General features: G+C 49.4%; 1 protein-coding gene across 3 annotated transcripts in view; it reads left to right on the top strand.

The window, feature by feature from the left end:
* The window catches only part of LOC147616843 (uncharacterized), a 142,187-nt gene that overhangs the window by 98,295 nt on the left and 24,854 nt on the right, over nucleotides 1-19,038 (top strand). For 2 of the 3 annotated variants that reach the window (XM_086776480.1, XM_086776482.1), the window contains one exon: nucleotides 12,653-12,700. The exons of the other annotated variant lie outside the window; for it this stretch is intronic. In XM_086776480.1, the coding sequence (XP_086632606.1) occupies nucleotides 12,653-12,700 (48 nt within the window). The remainder of the gene's footprint in view (nucleotides 1-12,652; nucleotides 12,701-19,038) is intronic. 3 annotated transcript variants of the gene reach the window in all.

Raw genomic sequence — 19,038 nt, 5'->3', positions numbered from 1 at the left:
AGTTTGATATGCCTGGTGGGACTCTCGAAACTTGTAGTCATGTTAGCTCACCTTGTGTTCTCTTATCATTTTGTCCTCTTGTCTTTGTGTCCTCTATATGCCTAATGCACGCTCCGGTGCAGCCCAGTCAAGCATACCCTCTCAATATGTTGCTATAGCAGAAAGAGGTTCAATAACATACCTCCTAGGCATCCCCTTCAACCACCCTTCCCTATGGCTACCAATCTTGCTATACCATCTTTGGTAACAATGTTGGAGGCCCAACCAAGCCTCCTGGCTTAGAAACCCTTTTCTAGAGTGTTGGGCTGGAGCTTCCCACCTTCAAAGGATCCATCATTGAAGATGTCGATGACCGCATCCGGCGGTTCATTTCTATGTGCAAGATCCGAGGTTTTGAGTGGGAGGATGCCTTCTTGGTACTTTTTTCTGTCCACTCTTGAGCAGGAGAACGCCTTCTTGGCACTTTTTGCCATCCAGTCTTGAGCGGAAGGATGCCTTCTTGACACTTTTTCTTTCCACTCTGTAAGGCTCTGCAGGCAAATGGTTCAGTCAGTATCCAACCAACCACATTGTGGACTGGGCCACCTTGAGAGACACCTTCCTCTGCAGCTTCCAACTTGGTAACTATGAGGGCCTCCTTCTCCAAGAGCTAGGGAATCTGCAACTACTGCCAGGGGTGAGTGTGAGCACGCAAGATGAGGCAGGTCACAGTGCTGGTGGCCTGCCTATCAGCTTACCCTGGCAACTTCGTGGTGTGTCAATGGGTGACAAAGACCTTGCCCTGGACCACCCAGCAGAAGATTCGAGAGAGTCAGTCGGCACCAACCACCTTGTTGGACTCATTCCCACCCCCCCTGCACTGGCCACTATGGCAGCAGCCCCTATGAGCTGTCTGGCTCGCCCTCCCCCAACCCATAATCACCCCGTCCTCTTATACATAAGTGGGGAGTATCGCCACTACCAAATCCGATGCCCCCTTCCCAAAGGCACACTGCCCTGTATGCACTCAGCACTGCCCATAATCCAAGAATCAGTATACCCAGGATTTCCCCAAACATTGGGTATCCACCTCAACTGACTCTTATCTTCCATACAGTTTCAGCCACCCACTTGGTCTCAGTAGGAACTCCACCGTCCACTTGCTCTGCCGCACACAACCCTTTCTCTTCCACCCTTGGCGTGCCCCCCACATCCGTACTAACCATTCAGATGGATCGACTATCAGCCATAGCGGTCACCCATGCCCAGAAAGGTCCATGCCAGAAGAATCAGCCAATCCAGGGGATGAACACAATGATACCAATCTCTCACTTCCCCACAGTCATTGACTAGTCCTTCTTGCAACCTTCAAGGATCTCCATAACCTTCCGTCTGTATTGGACAAACCACCTACCTCTCCTTTCTTGCAATCCAAACCACAGCTTCCACCACTCTCCATGGAAGTTCTTCTAAGGGAGAGTAAGATGGCAGTGAACCCCTTTGATCTTCTATAGTTAAGCCCCAGTGTCCAACAACACCTTAGTGCACTCCTGGAACAGCTTCATGGTAAGCCACTGAATTCTAGTGGTGGATCCCCACTTCCTACAGGTGTATGCATTGCGGGTTGCTTGGGTATCAGCCGCTCCTTCCCCTCCCTTACTGACCAGAGTCCCCGCCTATCTGTAGAGATTCATGGCACCCCTCTTTCTGGGGCAAATGTTGATGCTGGCTCTGGGGTGAACCAATGCTTCAATTCACAGTCCGTGCAATGGGTCTCCAGATAACGAGTCCAGCCAAATTCCATGTCCGGAGTAGGTGACCCCCAGAGACCTAGTGGAAGGAGTCACCGTTTTTGCTTGACTTTTGGGTGATCCCGCTGCTTGAGATCAAAGGGGCTTACTCATTACTAATAGGACAGCCGTGGCTCAGAAGAACATGAGTACTATATGCCTGGGCCTCTGACTATTTGTGGATTCCCAAGGAGCATGAGCACAGACCACAAGAGCTGAAATTGGAAGAAGGCGTGGACCAAGGGATCTGCCACGGTAGCTCCCACCTCCTTTACAACCCCTCAAACAACCACATCTTGGCCCATGTTTGAAGAAGGCTTTGTCCCCCATGGTGACAAGTCAGAACTTCTTGCTTGGTTCCAAGTGTGGCGGAAGGCCTGACATCCTACATAGCAACATCATAAAGGTACCAAGTGACTCCACCTACTCTCAATCAAGAGGCAATAGGTCCAGGAGAGCCGCACCACAGAGGGAGGCGGGTTGGCAACCCTCTCCCGAGTAAGGGAGAAAAGTGCCCAACCACGGGCCAGACTATCCCCCAATTCCCATCACCAAGAAAATGCACGTGCCCTTGGAAGACCTACCATTCCCTTATGGGAGCTTTGTAATTCTTGGAGGGAAGAACCATATGGCACCTTTCCAATTTACCAACAGCCGGCCCACAATCCCACTCTCCAGCAATTGAGACAAGGGAAGCTCTTCTCTCCCTGCTACCAAGACCTAACACTCAACCTCAGCACTATTGAGGATCCTCAGCGCATCATTTTAATATGCTCAGAACCTCCAAAAGAGGAAAAAATAGTGGTGAGGGTAGTCCCCTCTATGGTGGGGGAGGGAGGGGGAGCCAAACTAGTGGTGTGTAGTGCCAAGTGAGGTCACCTGCGCTATCCAAAAGGAAGGGGCCCTGCTGTCAGATGCATAGGAAGGCCTCTCGACGTCTCCACATGGAGTCCGAATCTCCACTAGCTTCCCTCCCTGGCTCCACTAGCATGCATGTGAGCTAGGGAGGCTCAGAGCTAAGAGTTGATTCAAATATCATAATGAATATAAATGCTAGAAAATGATCAAATACGCAAGATGTGGCCAAATAGAACTTGATGTATTAGTTCATAGGCAAGTGCCCTTTTATAGATTTTTTACAAACCAAATATCATCTAGTGGTTTCATCAACCAAGAAGTTTTGCTCAAAACTAGCCACAAGCCAAAGGTTTTGATCCCTTTCACATGTACAAAGTTTGATTTGTTGAAATATGCACCAAACACATCCCTAGAAGGATGGGGCGAAATGGGCCATGTACATGTGAAAGGGACTAAATCAATTAGCTTGTCTAGCACCTAGTTTTGTGCTAAACCACTTGTTTTGGTGAAACCACTAGGTGGTATTGAGTTGTATGGGATCTATAAAAGGGCACTTGCCTATGAAGTAATTCAATCAACTTATTTTGCCCGACACTGTTGTCTCTCTTGTGTGCACAACCCTTTCTACTATTTTTACTCATCTTGTGTTTTAATCTTGAATTAATCTTTGAGCCACCATATCCCACTTGCACATGCTATTCAATCTTTCAACATGGTATCTAGATCCTTGCCATCATACTAGGTCGTTTTTTTGTGTGGTTATCCCATTTTCAACTATTTTTAGTTGTTTCACTATCCAAGTTTTGTGAGGACCTTCCCCTCGCATGCTGGAATAGTACCTTGGTCCCTTGGCTTCTTCTCCTTTCCACTTGTGATGCTCCATCATGTGAGGCCATTAGGATTGAGAGTGCTGAGGAACACACTTGAGAGCAAATATTATAGAATATTTGACTCAGCCTTGAGTCACCTTGAAGGTTAAAGCTCTTGATGAGGAAGAGATTTGGGGTAGAAGCCTTTGACAAGCTTGGAAGGCACTCTGGGATGCTTTGTAAGGATTTGTTGGGCCTTGCAAGAAAGGCCAACACAAACATTAGTACTGAGCAAGTGAGAGGGAGCAAGCTTGATTAGCCAAAAGATAGAGAAATTAGTGATTAATTATCACTAATTGGAAGATTTTGAGGTTGTGGCTATGGCAGTGCATCATACAATCGACGGTGCAGCCTAGGTCGCCTTGAGGTGTAGGAGTCTGTCCTGAGCCTCTTGAGGAAACCGCCTGAAACTAGTCCACTCGCCAAGAGACTGGGCTGGGCCAGTGCTAAGGGGGGCCCAAGCAATGTAAGAACACGCGCCCGAATGGTGACCGCTGACTTCCTGAAGAGGCGATTCCAGATCAGAGTGGGTGGCAGAGTCTCTCCTCGCCAGAGGCCGGGGGGAACTGCTGGAGGTCTGGCTTAAGGTTGATCCAAGCTCTCATCAAACTCGCTACAAATTTTTCCTCAAAGGCGGTGCTCAGGTGTCGAGATCGGGCCTCTGGGAAATTCCTACATACACTGGGAGTCCAGGGGCTGCCAAGTGAGGGGGTTTGAGCTGAGATCTGGAAAATCAGAAAGGTCTTCCGAGGCTCACTGCGAGGCACAATGCCTATGACGATCAACTTGCCCAGCAGTACTTTGGTCTACACAGCTAGGTTTGTGATGCCCAATCCTCCTCGTGTCAGAGGCTAAGTAAACACCCTCGAGGCCACCCTAGCCATTGGACCGGCCCATAGAAAGTAATCAAACCGTCTGGCCATTGGACCGGCCCATAGAAAGTTCTTGATAAGTCATCGTACTTGGCGCACATGGTGACCTGGAGCACATGATTGGCCATGATCACGCGGCCAGCGAGAGAGGTGGGCCATGCTCCAGACAAAAGCTTCTTCCGAATGTTTAGAAGAATGGGGGCCAGGATAATTGATCGGGGTGCCCGTGGGGATCCCATAAAATGATTCAATTGGGCGCCACGCTGGGGTGGGTGAAGATCCTACCCAAAAACCACACGCACCTCCTCTTTCATCTTGGCACCGCCCTCCCTGCTCTGGTCGCCGATCACATCTCTCACAGTCAGCAGGCTACCGCACGACGCCCCACTCGCCCCGTCCCATCTGTTGTCCTGTTGCCACATCCACTTGCCCCCTTCACACACGGACAGCTCACTACTTCTCCCCTCCACACCATAGGGCGAGCCTAACCTTCACTCCCTGGCCAGCATCCTCGCCCCTTCACACCCTGCAGCCTCCAGCCTCCACGCCCTCACACAAATGGCCAATTCCACCTTTTCAACTGGCCTCTTACTCGCCTTCTCCCATGCCCTTCCTACTCGCCTCCCCCCCTTAACATACTCACCTCCCGCCATGCCCTGCCTACTCGCCTCCCCCATGGCATTTCTCATACTCGCCTCCCCCCTCCCCCATGGCATTTCTCATACTCTCCTCCCCCCCTTTTACATACTTGCCTCCCCCATGCCCTTTCATACTCGCATCTTCCCCACCATTTCATACTCACCTTCCCCAACCACTCATACTCGCCCCCTTTTCTTTCATACTCAGCCCTCCAACAATTTCATGCTCGCCCCTTCAGGTGCACTCGACCAATTACATACTAGCGGAAGGTGCACTCGCCGTTTCAGTTTTTTTTTGCAACCATGAACACTTTCATACTCAGCCCTCCAACAATTTCATGCTCGCCCCCTCAGGTGCACTCCACCAATTACATACTAGCCGAAGGTGCACTCGCCCTTTCAGTTTTTTTTTGCAACCATGCACACTTTCATTTTTTTTTTCACAAAACATTCATGCCGTTTTTTCACACTCGCCTCCTTTCTTTCAGCAGCGCCTCTTTTCATGCTCATCCCCCTCCAATCTCCTACTCACCTCCGCATGGTTTTCCTCATACTCGCCTCTCCTGTCTCGCCTCTCCTGTCATACTCGCTTCCCCTTGCAATTTGGTTTCTCGCTGGTTTCCCTATCAGCGGAATGGCAAGACAGCAATATGGTGTATCAGACTAGTCATGCAATGCTGTGGGAGACGTGTGGACTCTCGCTAGAGATTCTAGAGACTCAAACACCAACCATTACGTGGTCATGGGAAACATTCTAGTCTCCGCTCAGCTAGGCAGGCTTAAGCACAGTGTTTCCCAAGTCTCAGTCTGTGTCACTCCTTTTTTTTTCGGAAAGGAGACTTCTATTAAGTATGAAAAAAATTTACAAAATGGAGATTTCACACCAAGAAAGGTGGAGATCTCAACCAATCAGTGCTGCCAGTAGGGTCCCGAGTGAGAGGACGTGAAAAAGATACCAATGTCCCACTCTCTCATAAACTGGCCGCACTTCCTCCGTAGCCCTCGAAGATCCCTCGATTCTGGCCCAGGTAGCCATGATGGTGTGAATAATATCACTCCAAATCCTGCAAAGACACTGAGAAACAAGAATGAGAGTACCCTCAATGGCTCGGTGCATCTAGCCTTCCAGATATTCCAGGCTGAGATGCTAGCAATAATCTCCCAAGAGCTGTCTAACCTCTGTGCCGGAGGGACAAAGTGTGTCTGGGCCGCAGCTGAGATTCGAGGGGATTGACAGGAACTTGGCCATCATGGTTAGGCAAGGAGTTGCTCGGCAGTGTTGTCTTCAGGATTTGCCACTTTCACACTTTGTCCCTCCAGCACAGAGGTTAGACAGCTCTTGGGAGATTATTGCTAGCATCTTAGCCTGGAATATCTGTAAGGCTAGATGCACCGAGGCCATTGAGGGTACTCCCGTTCTTGTTTCTCAGTGTCTTTGCAGGATTTGGAGTGATATTATTCACACCATCATGGCTACCTGGGCCAAAATCCAAGGATCTTCGAGGGCTGCGGAGAGGAAGCGCGGCCAGTTTATGAGAGAGTGGGACATTGGTATCTTTTTCACGTCCTCTCAGTCGGGACCCTATTGCCCCCTCCTTCTTCCTCGTTTTTTCTTGAGCTCCCCGTTCTGCGCCCCTCCTTCCCCTATCGCTGCGCCCCTCCTTCCTCCATCGCCTGAATCGTTCCCTTCCGCCTCTGCCTTCACTTCCCTCCCTCATCGCTGCCCCCTCCTTCTTCCTCGTTTTTTCCTTCGCTGCGCCATTTCGGTTCTCTTCCCGCTTCGCCCCCTTTCCTCCTCCGCCTCCCCTCCTTGCCTTTGCCCGCCCTAGCCCTCCTGTCCTCCCCTCCTCTAATCGCCTCCCATCCTTCCTCAGCGCAGCGCTCTTGTGCTGCCCCTCCCCCGCCCCTCTTCGCCTATAAAATATCAGCCTCTCCCCTTGCTTTCCTTTTCCTTTTTGCTGTTTCCTTTTCCACCCTCCTTTCCTTTCCTCCGTCTCAACGCCTTCATCTTCCCCTTGGCTCGGATTGCTCCTCATCCAGGTTCAAGTCGGCCTTTTTCTTCAATTAGCATCATGGCTAATCATTCTCCCTCGGCCGCGCGAACCATTGTTTTCTCCGAAGCCGAGCTCACGGTCCTCTACGCCGAAATAGAGAAAGACTCCAAAATGACCCTCATTGCCAGAATCTTTGGATCTCACCCGTCCCGTCTCCAGGCTCGGGATTGGGTCCTGGCGGCTCTGCCCTCCGACCTCGCTCTACACTTTCGAGATGTCAGGTTGCTTGGAAGAGGTTTCTTCCAAGTGGATTTTGATTCTGAGGACGCAGCCTTAGACGTTTTGAAGGGCAGTCCTTTGCCATTTGGCCCGAGGAAGATATTTTTTCTTCCCTACTCCAGCTATTTTGACCCTGTTGAGGAAGACCGGAACCGCTTCCCGATTACTCTCCGATTTTCAGGTCTTCCGTGCGCTTATTGGCCTGTGTTAGAGGCCATCGGGTCTGCCTTTGGGCTTGTTCTTCAAGTGCCCCCCCTTCACGCCTTGCCGACATCTTCTGCCCAGGTGGTCACTGCCTCGGCGGATGCTGTCCCCAAGGTCATGGTTCTTGCCCGTGACATTGAGCTCTTTGAGGACTATGTTTTGCTTCTAGGCCCTTGTGGCCCTTTGAAGCAACGTATGGAGATTGTAGGTAAACACGATCAGTGCCGGGTTTGTCACCAACAGGGTCACTTTGCTCGAGATTGTCTTCGGGCTCGAGGTCGCAGGAGGCCTCGTAAGCGTGCCTCTCAGGCGCCACCTCCCTGGGTTCCTTCTCGTCCTTCAGTCCGCCAGGTATGGCATGTTGTCTCTCACACCCGCCCCCCTATAGCGATTGATGGGAAGGCTTCTTCGGATCATGTACAGATAGATGATCTTTCTGGTCAGAGGGATGTGTCAGCTGATGCATCTTTGCAAAGAGATATGCAGGATGTTCAGCACAGTGGGGATCATGTATTGCAAGATTTTCAGCATGATGCCATTACCCTTGATGCCCCGTAGGGCGAACAGTTTTCTCGTACATCGGTGCATGGCCTCGGACAAGGGCATGTCAGTGGACTTTTCCCTGTGGATTTTCCCGTCCTCCAGCATTATAAGAGGCGTCCTCAGGCTGCCCATCGTCTTCTTAGATCGGGGGTCAAACCCTCTTCTCTTCCATGAGAATCGTCTCATGGAATGTTCAAGGCCTTGGAGGGCTTCCCACCCGTGGTAGGAAGCGCCTTCTGAAGGACCAGCTTCACCCTGCTATTAAGGGAGGGTCTATGGATGTGCTTTTGTTGCAGGAACACAAATTGGAAAGATCTCAGTGTGGCAAAACTGGTAAGATGCTTTCTGGCCACACCTTCTGGTCCTCGGCAATTGGGACTAGAGGGGGTGTTTGTATTTCAGTGGCAGCATCTATTATACCTCATGTTATTGGGCACGGTGTTATCATCCCTGCTAGAGCGCAGTGGATCTTGATCATGCATGAGGGTCAAAAATTGGGAATTTTGAATATTTATGCACCTAACGTCAGAGGTGAAAGGGTGGCCTTTTGGGACACCGTTACAAATGTCATTCCCGAGGTTGCTCATTGGATAGTGGGAGGAGATTTTAATATGGTTGAGCAACGTTCTGACAAGAAGGGTGGACGCGAAGGGGGTTTACACCCTTTGGAGCGAGCCTCATGGGAGAGGTTCACGCTTTCCTTTTTTGGCAAGGATTGCTGGACTGAGGATGACTTCCAGAGAAGGCCAAATTCCTTATCTTTCTCTTGGCATAACCGCAGGAGCGGGGATGAGAGCATCTTTGCACGTCTGGACAGGTCTTATGTGGATGATTGGTCCTTGGACAGAGGAGGCACCATTGCTATTATGCCTGGCACCACCAAATCCGATCATTGCTCCATCGTTTTGTGTCTCAGGGAGCCTGGGGCTCCCTCCGCCTCTCCCCGTATCCGTATCCCTGACTCTCTTTATCTAGATGCTGACATTTCCCTTGAGATCAGAGAGATATGGAGATCTCGTGAGGATCCTGATCCTCGTCATAATATTGCGCTAGCTCTTGAGAGGACCAGCCATCATTATCATAGCATTGCCTTGTCTAAGAAGCAGGAGGTTTTGGACAAGGAGAGAGCTATTACGCGTAGGATTGCTGCTCTTCAGAGGGAACATGAAAAGCATCCACATGCAACTTGGATTACAGACCTCTTGACCACAGTTAGAGCACAGCTGCAGTTGGCCATGGACAGGAGGGCTGAGTTCGCCTTTCATGCGAACGAGGCCTTTTGGACTCAGATGGGTGGCAGATGCAACAAAGAGTTTTTTTCAGCACACAGGCCTTCCCATAGCAGGGACTCTGTGAGGTACTTGCAGGGTGAGGTTCAGATTGAGCCTGATAAGGTGAGGGATATTGCTTCAGAATTTTATCGGTCGTTGTTGAGTGCAGAGGTGCCCTCCCAGAGGTGCCATCCCCTCAGAGAGATGTGGCACGGCGGAAAGTTTGGGAGTGCATGCCCAGGCTCATTACAGATGCTATGTGTTCTTCCCTGGATGCCCCTTCCTCGAAGGATGAATTCCTTCACGCACTGCATGCTCTTTCCAGTGGTTCATGCCCCGGGGATGATGGTCTTTGTCCCGTCGCCTTTATTCTTTTTTGGGATCATATTGGAGATGCTTTTACTGTTGCCCTTCAGGAAATGTGGTTGTCGGGTGTGATGCCTCCATACCTCACAGAGGGGCTGATTCACCTTATCCCCAAGAGTGGGGACAAGACTGACATCAAGCAATGGAGGCCCATCACCCTCCTTGGATCTACATATAAAATCTTATCGAAAGCCTCGAGTATAAGGTTGCAGCCGATTCTCCTAAGGACTATCCATGATACCCAGAATGGGTTCCTCCAAGGAAGGAGTATATTTGATAACATCTTTTCTTTCTAGGAAGCTGTCGAGTGGGCAAAGGCTAGTCAGCAACCTCTTGCCATTCTTTTGCTTGATTTTGAAAAAGCTTTCAAAGTGGATTGGGATTTTTTGGAGGGCACTATGGCACACATGGGGTTTTCCCAAAACTGGATCAGAGGTGTGTCTTGCCTATACAGGGAGGCCCATGGCAGTGTTTTAGCCTGTGGGGGAGGTGGTGAGCGTTTTCAGATTTCCCGTTCAGTCAGGCAGGGCTGTCCCCTCGCCCCTTTACTGTACCTCATTGTAGCTGAGGCTATGAACAGGTTTCTTCGGGCTGCCCCTGGTGTTGTGGGTCTCAGGCTGCATTTATGTATGGAGGAAGAGTTTTTGGACTCTGAGTTAGCAGATGATACGGTGTTGTTCCTTGAGTCTTCAAATGCTTGTTTATGTGCTTTCCGGACAGCCTTGGAGGCCTTTTGTTTGGCAGCAGGAGCTACTATCAATTGGCATAAGTCAGTTGGTTTTTGGATCAGTGATTCTCCTCTTGCAGATTGGGGTACAGATGTTGGTTTTACTTGGATTGAGAGAGGATCCTCTACCAGATACCTTGGTTATCAGGTGGGCGTTGACATCTCCCCTGCACAACAGTTTCCTCCTGTGCTCTTAAGCATTAAAAGCAAACTCCATCACTGGAGTAGGAGGAAGCTCGACTTGGCCTCTAGAGCTTTGGTGGTTAACCAAGTTTTGCTAGCCACGACTTGGTTTATCGCTTCGTGCTGGATTTTTCATAAGGGCTGCATTGGACAACTTCGTCGCCGTATTCGGAACTTTCTTTGGTCAGGGCTTGATGGAAATGCACACACCAGGGCTAGAGTTGCTTGGGAAACCATTATCAGGCCCAAGCAAGAAGGGGGATTGAATATCATTGACCCTGAGGTGCAATGTAAGGCTTTGCTTTGTAAGTTGGTTGTTAGGGGCTTTCTTCCAGGCTCTGAGCCATGGAAGGACTTTCTCATGCAGCAGATCATGAAGTGTGTCCCTGTTCTCAGAGGTGACTGGACTCTCAGCTCACGCTTTATTTTTCGGATGCAGTTCACCGCTCCCCTTCATCCCCCATGGTTAGGTCCCTCCTACGGGCCTGGGACTGCATGAGGAGTTTTTTGGTACACATTCTCTCGCGTTCAGCAGAGGAAGCTAACCGGCAGCCCATTCTGTGGAATGATTTGATCTTAGATGTGCATGGTAGGCCTCTTGGGGAAGCTATGCATATTCTTTGGGCTGGCTCGGAGACGCTTTGCCCCACAGTGTTGGCTTGGAAGAGGTTTCATAGCCTCACCGAGGTACAGAGATTGGATCTCACGCAGCATTTGAGAGGCTCTAGTCGGAGGATTGCACAGATTGACGTAGCCATTCCCAACCACTGGATTACTGGATCTTTCTTGGAAGACCGTCATCATTCTTGGTTAGGGGTTTTTTCTGGGACAGGTGTTCCTCTTCAGGTTATGGGTCTCCCGTTGCCTAGGGAGGATGATGTACCGGTCTTCTTTTCTGTACAGGATGGATGGCAGTTGGAGAGATGTGACGTGCAGGACCTTATTGAGGGCCCCCAGATTCGTCCAATCAGAGTTGTTGGCAGGTTAGGGAAGCACGTCTTTGTTGACCCCCCCCCCCCCAGGGATGATCACAAAGAGTGTTAGCCTTTGGTTGTATGGTGGCTGCCCTATGAGACATTTGCATTGGGACCCCGGTGAGTGGGTGTGGAAGGATGCTTGTAACCCCTTGAAACGCATGCCTTTTTTCAGTTATACGGTGCGGAATGCCAGACATCTTTTCTTGGGACACATTCAGAGTGTCCCTACTTTTAGACCCCATTGGGAATCCTACGGCATTTCAACTGACATTCAGAGGATTTTTTGGCGGAGATTGTGGCATTCTTATAGGAAGCCACAGATTTCCTCCTTTATCTGGGTTTCTCTTCATGGTGGTCTGGCCACCAATCAGTGGAGGTCAATTACTGGTGCTTGCCCAACATGCCCTAGATGTGCAGGATTTTCGAAGTCAGTTTACCATTGTTTATGGGAATGCAGGGAAGCACAGAGGGTTTGGTCTGCGATTGCTCACCTCTTTGGTAGGATTACGAGGGATGCTATCATTTCTTTTGGTTCTATCATTTGGTTGACACAGTCTGGGCCACAGCTGAGATTCAAGGGGACTGAGAGGAGCCTGGCCATTATGGTTAGGCAAGGAGTTGCTCGGCAGTGTTGTCTTCAGGATTTGCCACTTTCACACTTTGTCCCTCCGGCACAGAGGTTAGACAGTTCTTGGGAGATTATTGCTAGCATCTCAGCCTGGAATATCTAGAAGGCTAGATGCACCAAGGCTATTGAGGGTACTCCCGTTCTTGTTTCTTAGTGTCTTTGCAGGATTTGGAGTGATATTATTCACACCATCATGGCTACCTGGGCCAGAATCCAGGGATCTTCGAGGGCTGCGGAGAGGAAGTGTAGCCAGTTTATGAGAGAGTGGGACATTGGTATCTTTTTCACGTCCTCTCATTCGGGACCCTATTGGCAGCACAGGGCTCTTGATTGGTTGAGATCTCCACCTTGCTTGGTGTGAAATCTCCATTTTGTAAAATTTTTTCATACTTAATAGAAGTCTCCTTTCTGAAAAAAAAAAAGTACTTTTGAGCACACCTGATGATGTTTCCATATGAACTGTAACTTGTGCAGCTTGTAACGGAACTCAATAATGACCACATAATTTTACAGCTTGGGAAGGTGAGGTTCATACTCAATTTGGATTTTTTTGCTTATTAAACCTTGTGGATATTGAAATGGATTGTTTGCAATAGGAACAAAAGTAACCAATAGCACACCTTTATAGTCATGAACTCTTATTATTTACAAGGATAAAGCGCAATGAAGTATTTGGAGTTTTGTCCAGGATCTATTGTCGATAAGATTTGGTCCCCTAAGAATGTCCTATTTATAGCAGTTAAATTTGAGCATGCACTCTTTGCTAATTCCCCTCATGGATGGGTTGATTCCCATAAATTTATCCCAATATTGGTCAAGACACCAGTCCATTATTTTAAGGGATTTGGTGCACAAGGAGGATTCTTTTTTCTTGTTGATGTGGATTGATCCACCTCATCTTGAAGGATTAAAATGAACACATAGACTAAGTAGTGAAGATTATCACCTTGCTAGAACCACTTATAAAATACTACCCAATGGTTACGTATGAGATTGTAGCCCTTTCAACAGGATTTGACGTAAAATAATATCAGTTTTCATAATGTCTTCTCATTTGAAGATGCAGTTTTTATAATGTAATAGCAACAAGTAGAGATTGTACATGGAATGTCTGAATGCCCTCAATGGCCTTCTACACATTCAGCAGTCAAACTTCCACTAATATCCAGGTTAGGTGGTGTGGTCTGATGGGAGGATTGTGAACCTAAGCTAGAGTTATGGTGTGAAATGTCCTTGAGTACCATATAAGACAATTTGTAGGAGTGCTACATCTTGGGCCCTTTATCCATGAGTCATGCAAATGCTCCCCGTGTAGTATATATGATGATCCTCCCTTGATATGAAGCAAACAACTGAAAAACTCTGCGACATTCTTTGGGGCCCTCACGCATCCAAAATAAAATTTTGAATGGTTTCTAATTATGCAATGCATCTGCAACAATTTGTGGTTGCATTTCATGTGATCCTCAAGGTCTCATTGCGGTTCCCTGTTGTTCCTCGGTCTTATTGGAAGCTCTTAGCTTCCATAGGGCCATCCTTTGGCCAGGTTTTAGAGGTCTTGGCCCTTCCAAGCTCTCCCGCCTCAGCTTCCACGACTATTGCGCCACTTCGGATGGTGTACCCCGGGTTTTTGTGCTTGTTCCTGATGCATCGATTACTGACAATCATATCATGCTTCAGAGACCTGACGGCTCTCATTTCCACGAGAGCATGGAGATTGCAGGCAGACCTAACCAATGTTAGATTTGTCGTCGACATTTGTCGTCGACAGTGCAACATTGCTAGAGATTATCCTAGATCGAGAGGCCATGCTAGGAGTCTGGGTATCTGCAGTAGATGCCTCCTGCAGCTACCCAGACTCCAGTTGCCCCTGTGCCACACAGCCCTCGTACCCCCGTACATGTCCCTTTAGCCGCACCCCTAGCAGTGCACCCCAACCCTTGTGCAGCTCTTGCCTCAAAGGATGTGGATCCTTCTTCGGAGGATCAGGCTATGCAGGCACAGAATTTGGATCCCTCGCAGGAGGATTTGGCATTATAGTTACAGGATGATTGAACCCTCGAGGATGATGTTGCGCAGTCGCATTGTCATGGTACCTCTCCAGTTTTGAGGACCAGCCTTGGCTGATCCCCAGAGTGGGAACGAGAGGTAAGGTTTTCATCGTCAGATTTTTCCTCCCTTACATATGCGAGACATACCTCTTTCTCTAAAGGGGGTCCTTCCTCAACCACAAGATCTAGTGGTTCCTACTCTTAGTCCTTATGAGGATTGTCTCATGGAACATTCAAGGTCTTGGGGGTTTTTTCCACGTCAGCGCTAATAGATTGTCAAAACTCAGTTGCACAGTGGAGTTTACAGGTGGACCTATGGATGTATTGCTCTTTCAAGAGCATAAACTTAATGCTAGCCAGTGCAGGTTGGTGCTTTCTTTTTGGGGTTTGCAGCTTTTTCGGCAAGCTTCGGCCTTCTCTGGTCTTTACCCTAAGGTGGACTCTATGACAGCCGCTCCTTCATCCCCGACCAAAGCCGCCGTTGCTTGCATTACCTTCTCCGAAGCGGATCTAGAGGTTCTTGCCAGGACTGTTGCCTCACTTGAGGCCTCCACCCTGGTCTGCAAAATTGTTGGTAGCCGCCTTGCGCGCAAATAGCTCAAGGATCTTTTTCAGGCCAGCCCCATCGGCGAACCTGCAAAGATCACCGATATTCACCCTCCTCTGGGGCGCGGATACTACCATGTGGAGTTTGACTCGCCATCTGCGTCAGACCGAGTCATGCAGCTGAGTCCCCTTGCCTTGCGTACGGCGTAGGTCTTCTTTGCATGATGGCAGCACGGCTTCGATCTAGCGTCTGACCCATCGGTATGCGTTTCGGGCTTCCGAGTGACAGTTTGCTTCCTTGTGGTTTTTGGGTAGGCTTAGCACCCGCCCCGACTTGGCGACCAGTCGAGGATTTCCAGTGGATCCCAAGGGGCACCCCAGTTCAATATCTCAGCTGCCAGGTTGGCATTGATATCTCTCCCGAGCAGTAGCTCACCTCGCTTCTTCTAAGTATTCAAAAGAAGCTTCTTTATTGGACCTCGGCGAGACTATCCCTAGCTAGCAAGGTGGTGGTGGCAAACCCGGTACTTCTGGCCACCATGTGGTACATCACTTCGTGTTGGGCCTTTTCTCGGGCTTGTATTGGCCAGGTACAGCGATTGATCCGGAATCTCTTATGGGCCGGAAGTGATGGGAGGCCAACCAGGGCCAAGGTGGCATGGAGAGTGATTATTCAGCCTCGTCGCAGAGGGGGACTAGGCCTCATTGATCTGGCTATTCAAAGCCGTGCCCTGCTGGGCAAGTTGATTGTTAGAGGCCTCCTTCCCGGTGGTCAGCCCTGGAAGGATTTTTTGTTGGCCCGGATTTCAGCCCGCACTTTGAGTCTTGGGGGCCCTTGGCCGCAGAGATTCCGATGGATCTTCATATAGAGATGCGAGCCCATGGTTTTAGCCTAGCTTTTGAGGACGAATTGGTAGCCAGCGTACTTCATACTTGGGAGCACCTTAGGCCCGCCCCCTCACACAGATAGCTCCAATTGCAGCAGAGGAGCGGCTTCGGCAACCTTTGTTCTGGAACCCCTTGATCCATTTAACCAGTGCCCACATGCTAGGGGCCCGACCGCACGTTTCTTGGGGCGCCTTGAGCATGGGACCAGCCGCGTCTCTTGGAGATTGGATCGCCCACAGGCAGTTACCCTCAGAGGTGCAGGAGAGAGGCCTGATAGGGATCCGGGGCAAAGATAGGCTCAACATCGACATCGACTTAGCTATCCCTCAAGAGCGGGTGACTCCCCCAGTGTAGCACGATATCCTAGTGGTAGTCCTCAGAGCAGATGAGGACAGTGGTCCGCTTACTTTCTCGATTGGATCCCATGGGAGACTAGAGAGATCTGAGCTTCTTTTGGAAGATTTTAGTGGCTGCACCTTGCAGAAGGTGAGGGTCCTTCCTAAGGCTTGGGAAGCCCGACACACCAGCCAGAGGGTCAGACACAGGATCGAAGCCGCGCTGCCACCGCGCAAAGGTGATCTGCGCCGTACGCAATGCAAGGGGACTCAGCTGCATGACTCAGTCTGACGCTACTAGCGAGTCGAACTCCACCTGTTAGTATCCACGCCCTAGAGGGTGAATGTCTGTGATCTTTGCAGGCTCACCAATGAGGCTCGCCTATAAAAGATCCCTGAGTTGTCCGCACGCATTGCGGCTACCGACAATCTTGCAAACCAGGGTGGAGGCCTCTAATGTTGCAACGGTCGTGGTGAGAATATGAAGGTCCGCTTCAGAAAAGGATATGCAAGCAACGGTGGCCTCAGTCGGGGATGACGGGGCTGCCATGGAGTCCTCCTGAGGGGGGAGACCAGAAAAAGTCGAGACTTGCCGAATAGAGAAATGCCCCGAAGAACCTGAGCATCAACCTGCGAGGAAGGGAAAAACTTGAAGAAAAAAGGGGGGACAGGGGAGGGGGGGGGGGGGTGTGTGCAAGCGCAGGCACAAGAGAAGGGGGAGGCAGGCAGCACTGGGGCAGCAACGAAGGGGGGAGGGGAAGCTAGCGAGGCAGGCGAGGGGGGATGAAGGAGAGGGAGAGCTAGGGGGGAGCAGCGCAAGTGAGCATTGGCAGCCTCTTGCTGAATTTCCTGTTTCACCTTAGCTGTCTCCACCTTCACCACCTCAGCAAACCCCTTCTTGAGCTCGGCCTTGATTTCTTCGATGTCAGGGCTGATCTCTCCATCTTCCCGTTCTTTAATCCCCTCCACCTTCTCCTTAAGCTGAGAGATCTCTGTTTGCATGGTTGACCGTTCCTCTCGTAATGCTTTGATCTCACCTAAATACGTGTCTTCTTGCCATACCGGTATGTCCTTGATCACTTTCAACCCGTCCTTTGATAAATCCCCTAGCACACTCTTCTCCTTCTGTCCTGAAATGTGTTTTTCCATCTTGTCTATGATGTCGGTCAACTTGCCATACAAGCCCTCCCATTTGGATGATCGGGTAGGTGTAGGTGCCATTGTACTCCAAAAGAGGAGGCGGATGATGGCACTGAAGCTCAGAGTGGTAGCTCTTCTGCAGAGAGCGCAAGAGAAATGAAATGAAATGAAATGTTATATTAACGTCTTCAAAAGGCCAAAGTGACCTATGAGACCAAAGTTACAACCATATGACATCTGATACACTATCTGGAAAAGAAAAGAAAGGACTTAAGGTAAGTATCTAGCCCTACAATACATCAGTAGGGAGCATCCGGAAGCAGCAACTAGGGAGAGTGGGAAGCTAATGCTACTAGTCAAAATGGGGTACATGAGAGAGAGAGAGAGCGAGAGAGAGAAAGAAAGCTTTATTAACGTCTACTAGAGGCCGAAGTCGGCCTATGAGACAAAACAATATACAACTATCAATGTCCTTTGGGTATCCAGATAATAGAAAAAGGTACAAGGTACAAAGCTGAATTGACAGATTTGGAGAGCCAGATAATATAGTCTATTGAGGGCACTCAGATATACGACACTTAGTGCATTTGTACTATATAGGAAGATATTATTCACACTCTTATGGCCACATGGGCTCATGTACAGGGACCATCGAGATCTGTGCATGCAAAGCGCATTGTTCATGAGGGAGCGGGATCAAGGGATCTTTTACTCAACGATCACCACAATACTCTCTTGTCACCTTTGTGCCCCATATTGGTTGAGATCACCCTACATTTTGGGATGAGGTTTTGTTTTGTTCCGACTTCCAGCCATGATTTTGTAAGGTCTATTCTTACTTAATAGAAGTCTCCTTTTTGCAACAAAAAAAAGATATTGTCCGTTGGTTTGTGTCTATCTCAATAGCTATTAAAAAGTAGTGAACCACCATAAAACCTGATTTCACTTGTTTAGGAAAAACAAAACTTATCACAAGCCATCTCCTATTCTTAGATTGTAGAGTTGTACATGTTATTTTATGTAAGGTCTATTCTTACTTAATAGAAGTCTCCTTTTTGCAAAAAAATATATATTTTTTCCATTGGTTTGTGTCTCTCTCTCGAGCTATTTTATGTAAGGTCTATTCTTACTTAATAGAAGTCTCCTTTTTGCAAAAAAATATATATTTTTCCCATTGGTTTGTGTCTCTCTCAAGAGCTATTTTATGTAAGGTCAATTCTTACTTATAATAGAAGTCTCCTTTTTGCAAAAAAATATATATTTTTGCCATTGGTTTGTGTCTCTCAAGAGCTATTAAAAAGTAGGAACCACCATAAAACCTGATTTCAGAGGGAGCTGCGCTGCTGAAGTGACGACGTGCTGAAGGGAAAGCTATGAAATGGCGAATACTGTGAGCTGCGCTGCTGAAGTGACGACGCGGTGAAGTGACGTGAACCTGCGCTGCTGTCCCCGCCTGCCCTCTATTGCCTCCGCCTGTTTCTTTGCCGCTCGTGCCTGCCTCTGTTGCCTTCGCACCCCCCTTCGCTTGCCCAACTTCTGCCCTTCGCTAGCCTTTCAGTCCCCGCCTGCCCTTCAGCTACCCCCGCTAGCCCCTCTACTGCCCACCGCCTGCCTTCGCCTGCAAAGCCCCCCTTTTGCTGCACCGCCTCCCCCTTTGCTGCCCGCCCCCTGCCTTCTTCAGTCCCCGCCTGCCCCTCTGCTGCCCCTGCCTGCCCCTTTGCCCTTGCTTCCCCAGCTGCTCCCCGCCTTTGCCCTCCTTCCTCTGCTCCCGTTTTCCCAGTAGCTATTTTATCTGGATTCAAGTCGGCCGCCCACTTTTCTTGATTGTTCTTATGGCTTTTTTTGCCGCAGCCAATCTCTCATCACCCCCACTGGTCGGAGAATCATCAATTTTTCACAA

The sequence above is a fragment of the Cibotium barometz genome, chromosome 37, assembly GCF_041138505.1.
Source record: "Cibotium barometz isolate CiBa-2024 chromosome 37, ASM4113850v1, whole genome shotgun sequence".
Taxonomy (NCBI): domain Eukaryota; kingdom Viridiplantae; phylum Streptophyta; class Polypodiopsida; order Cyatheales; family Cibotiaceae; genus Cibotium; species Cibotium barometz.
Note: the sequence above shows the minus strand (reverse complement) of the source record. Positions and strands in the feature narration are given on the sequence as shown.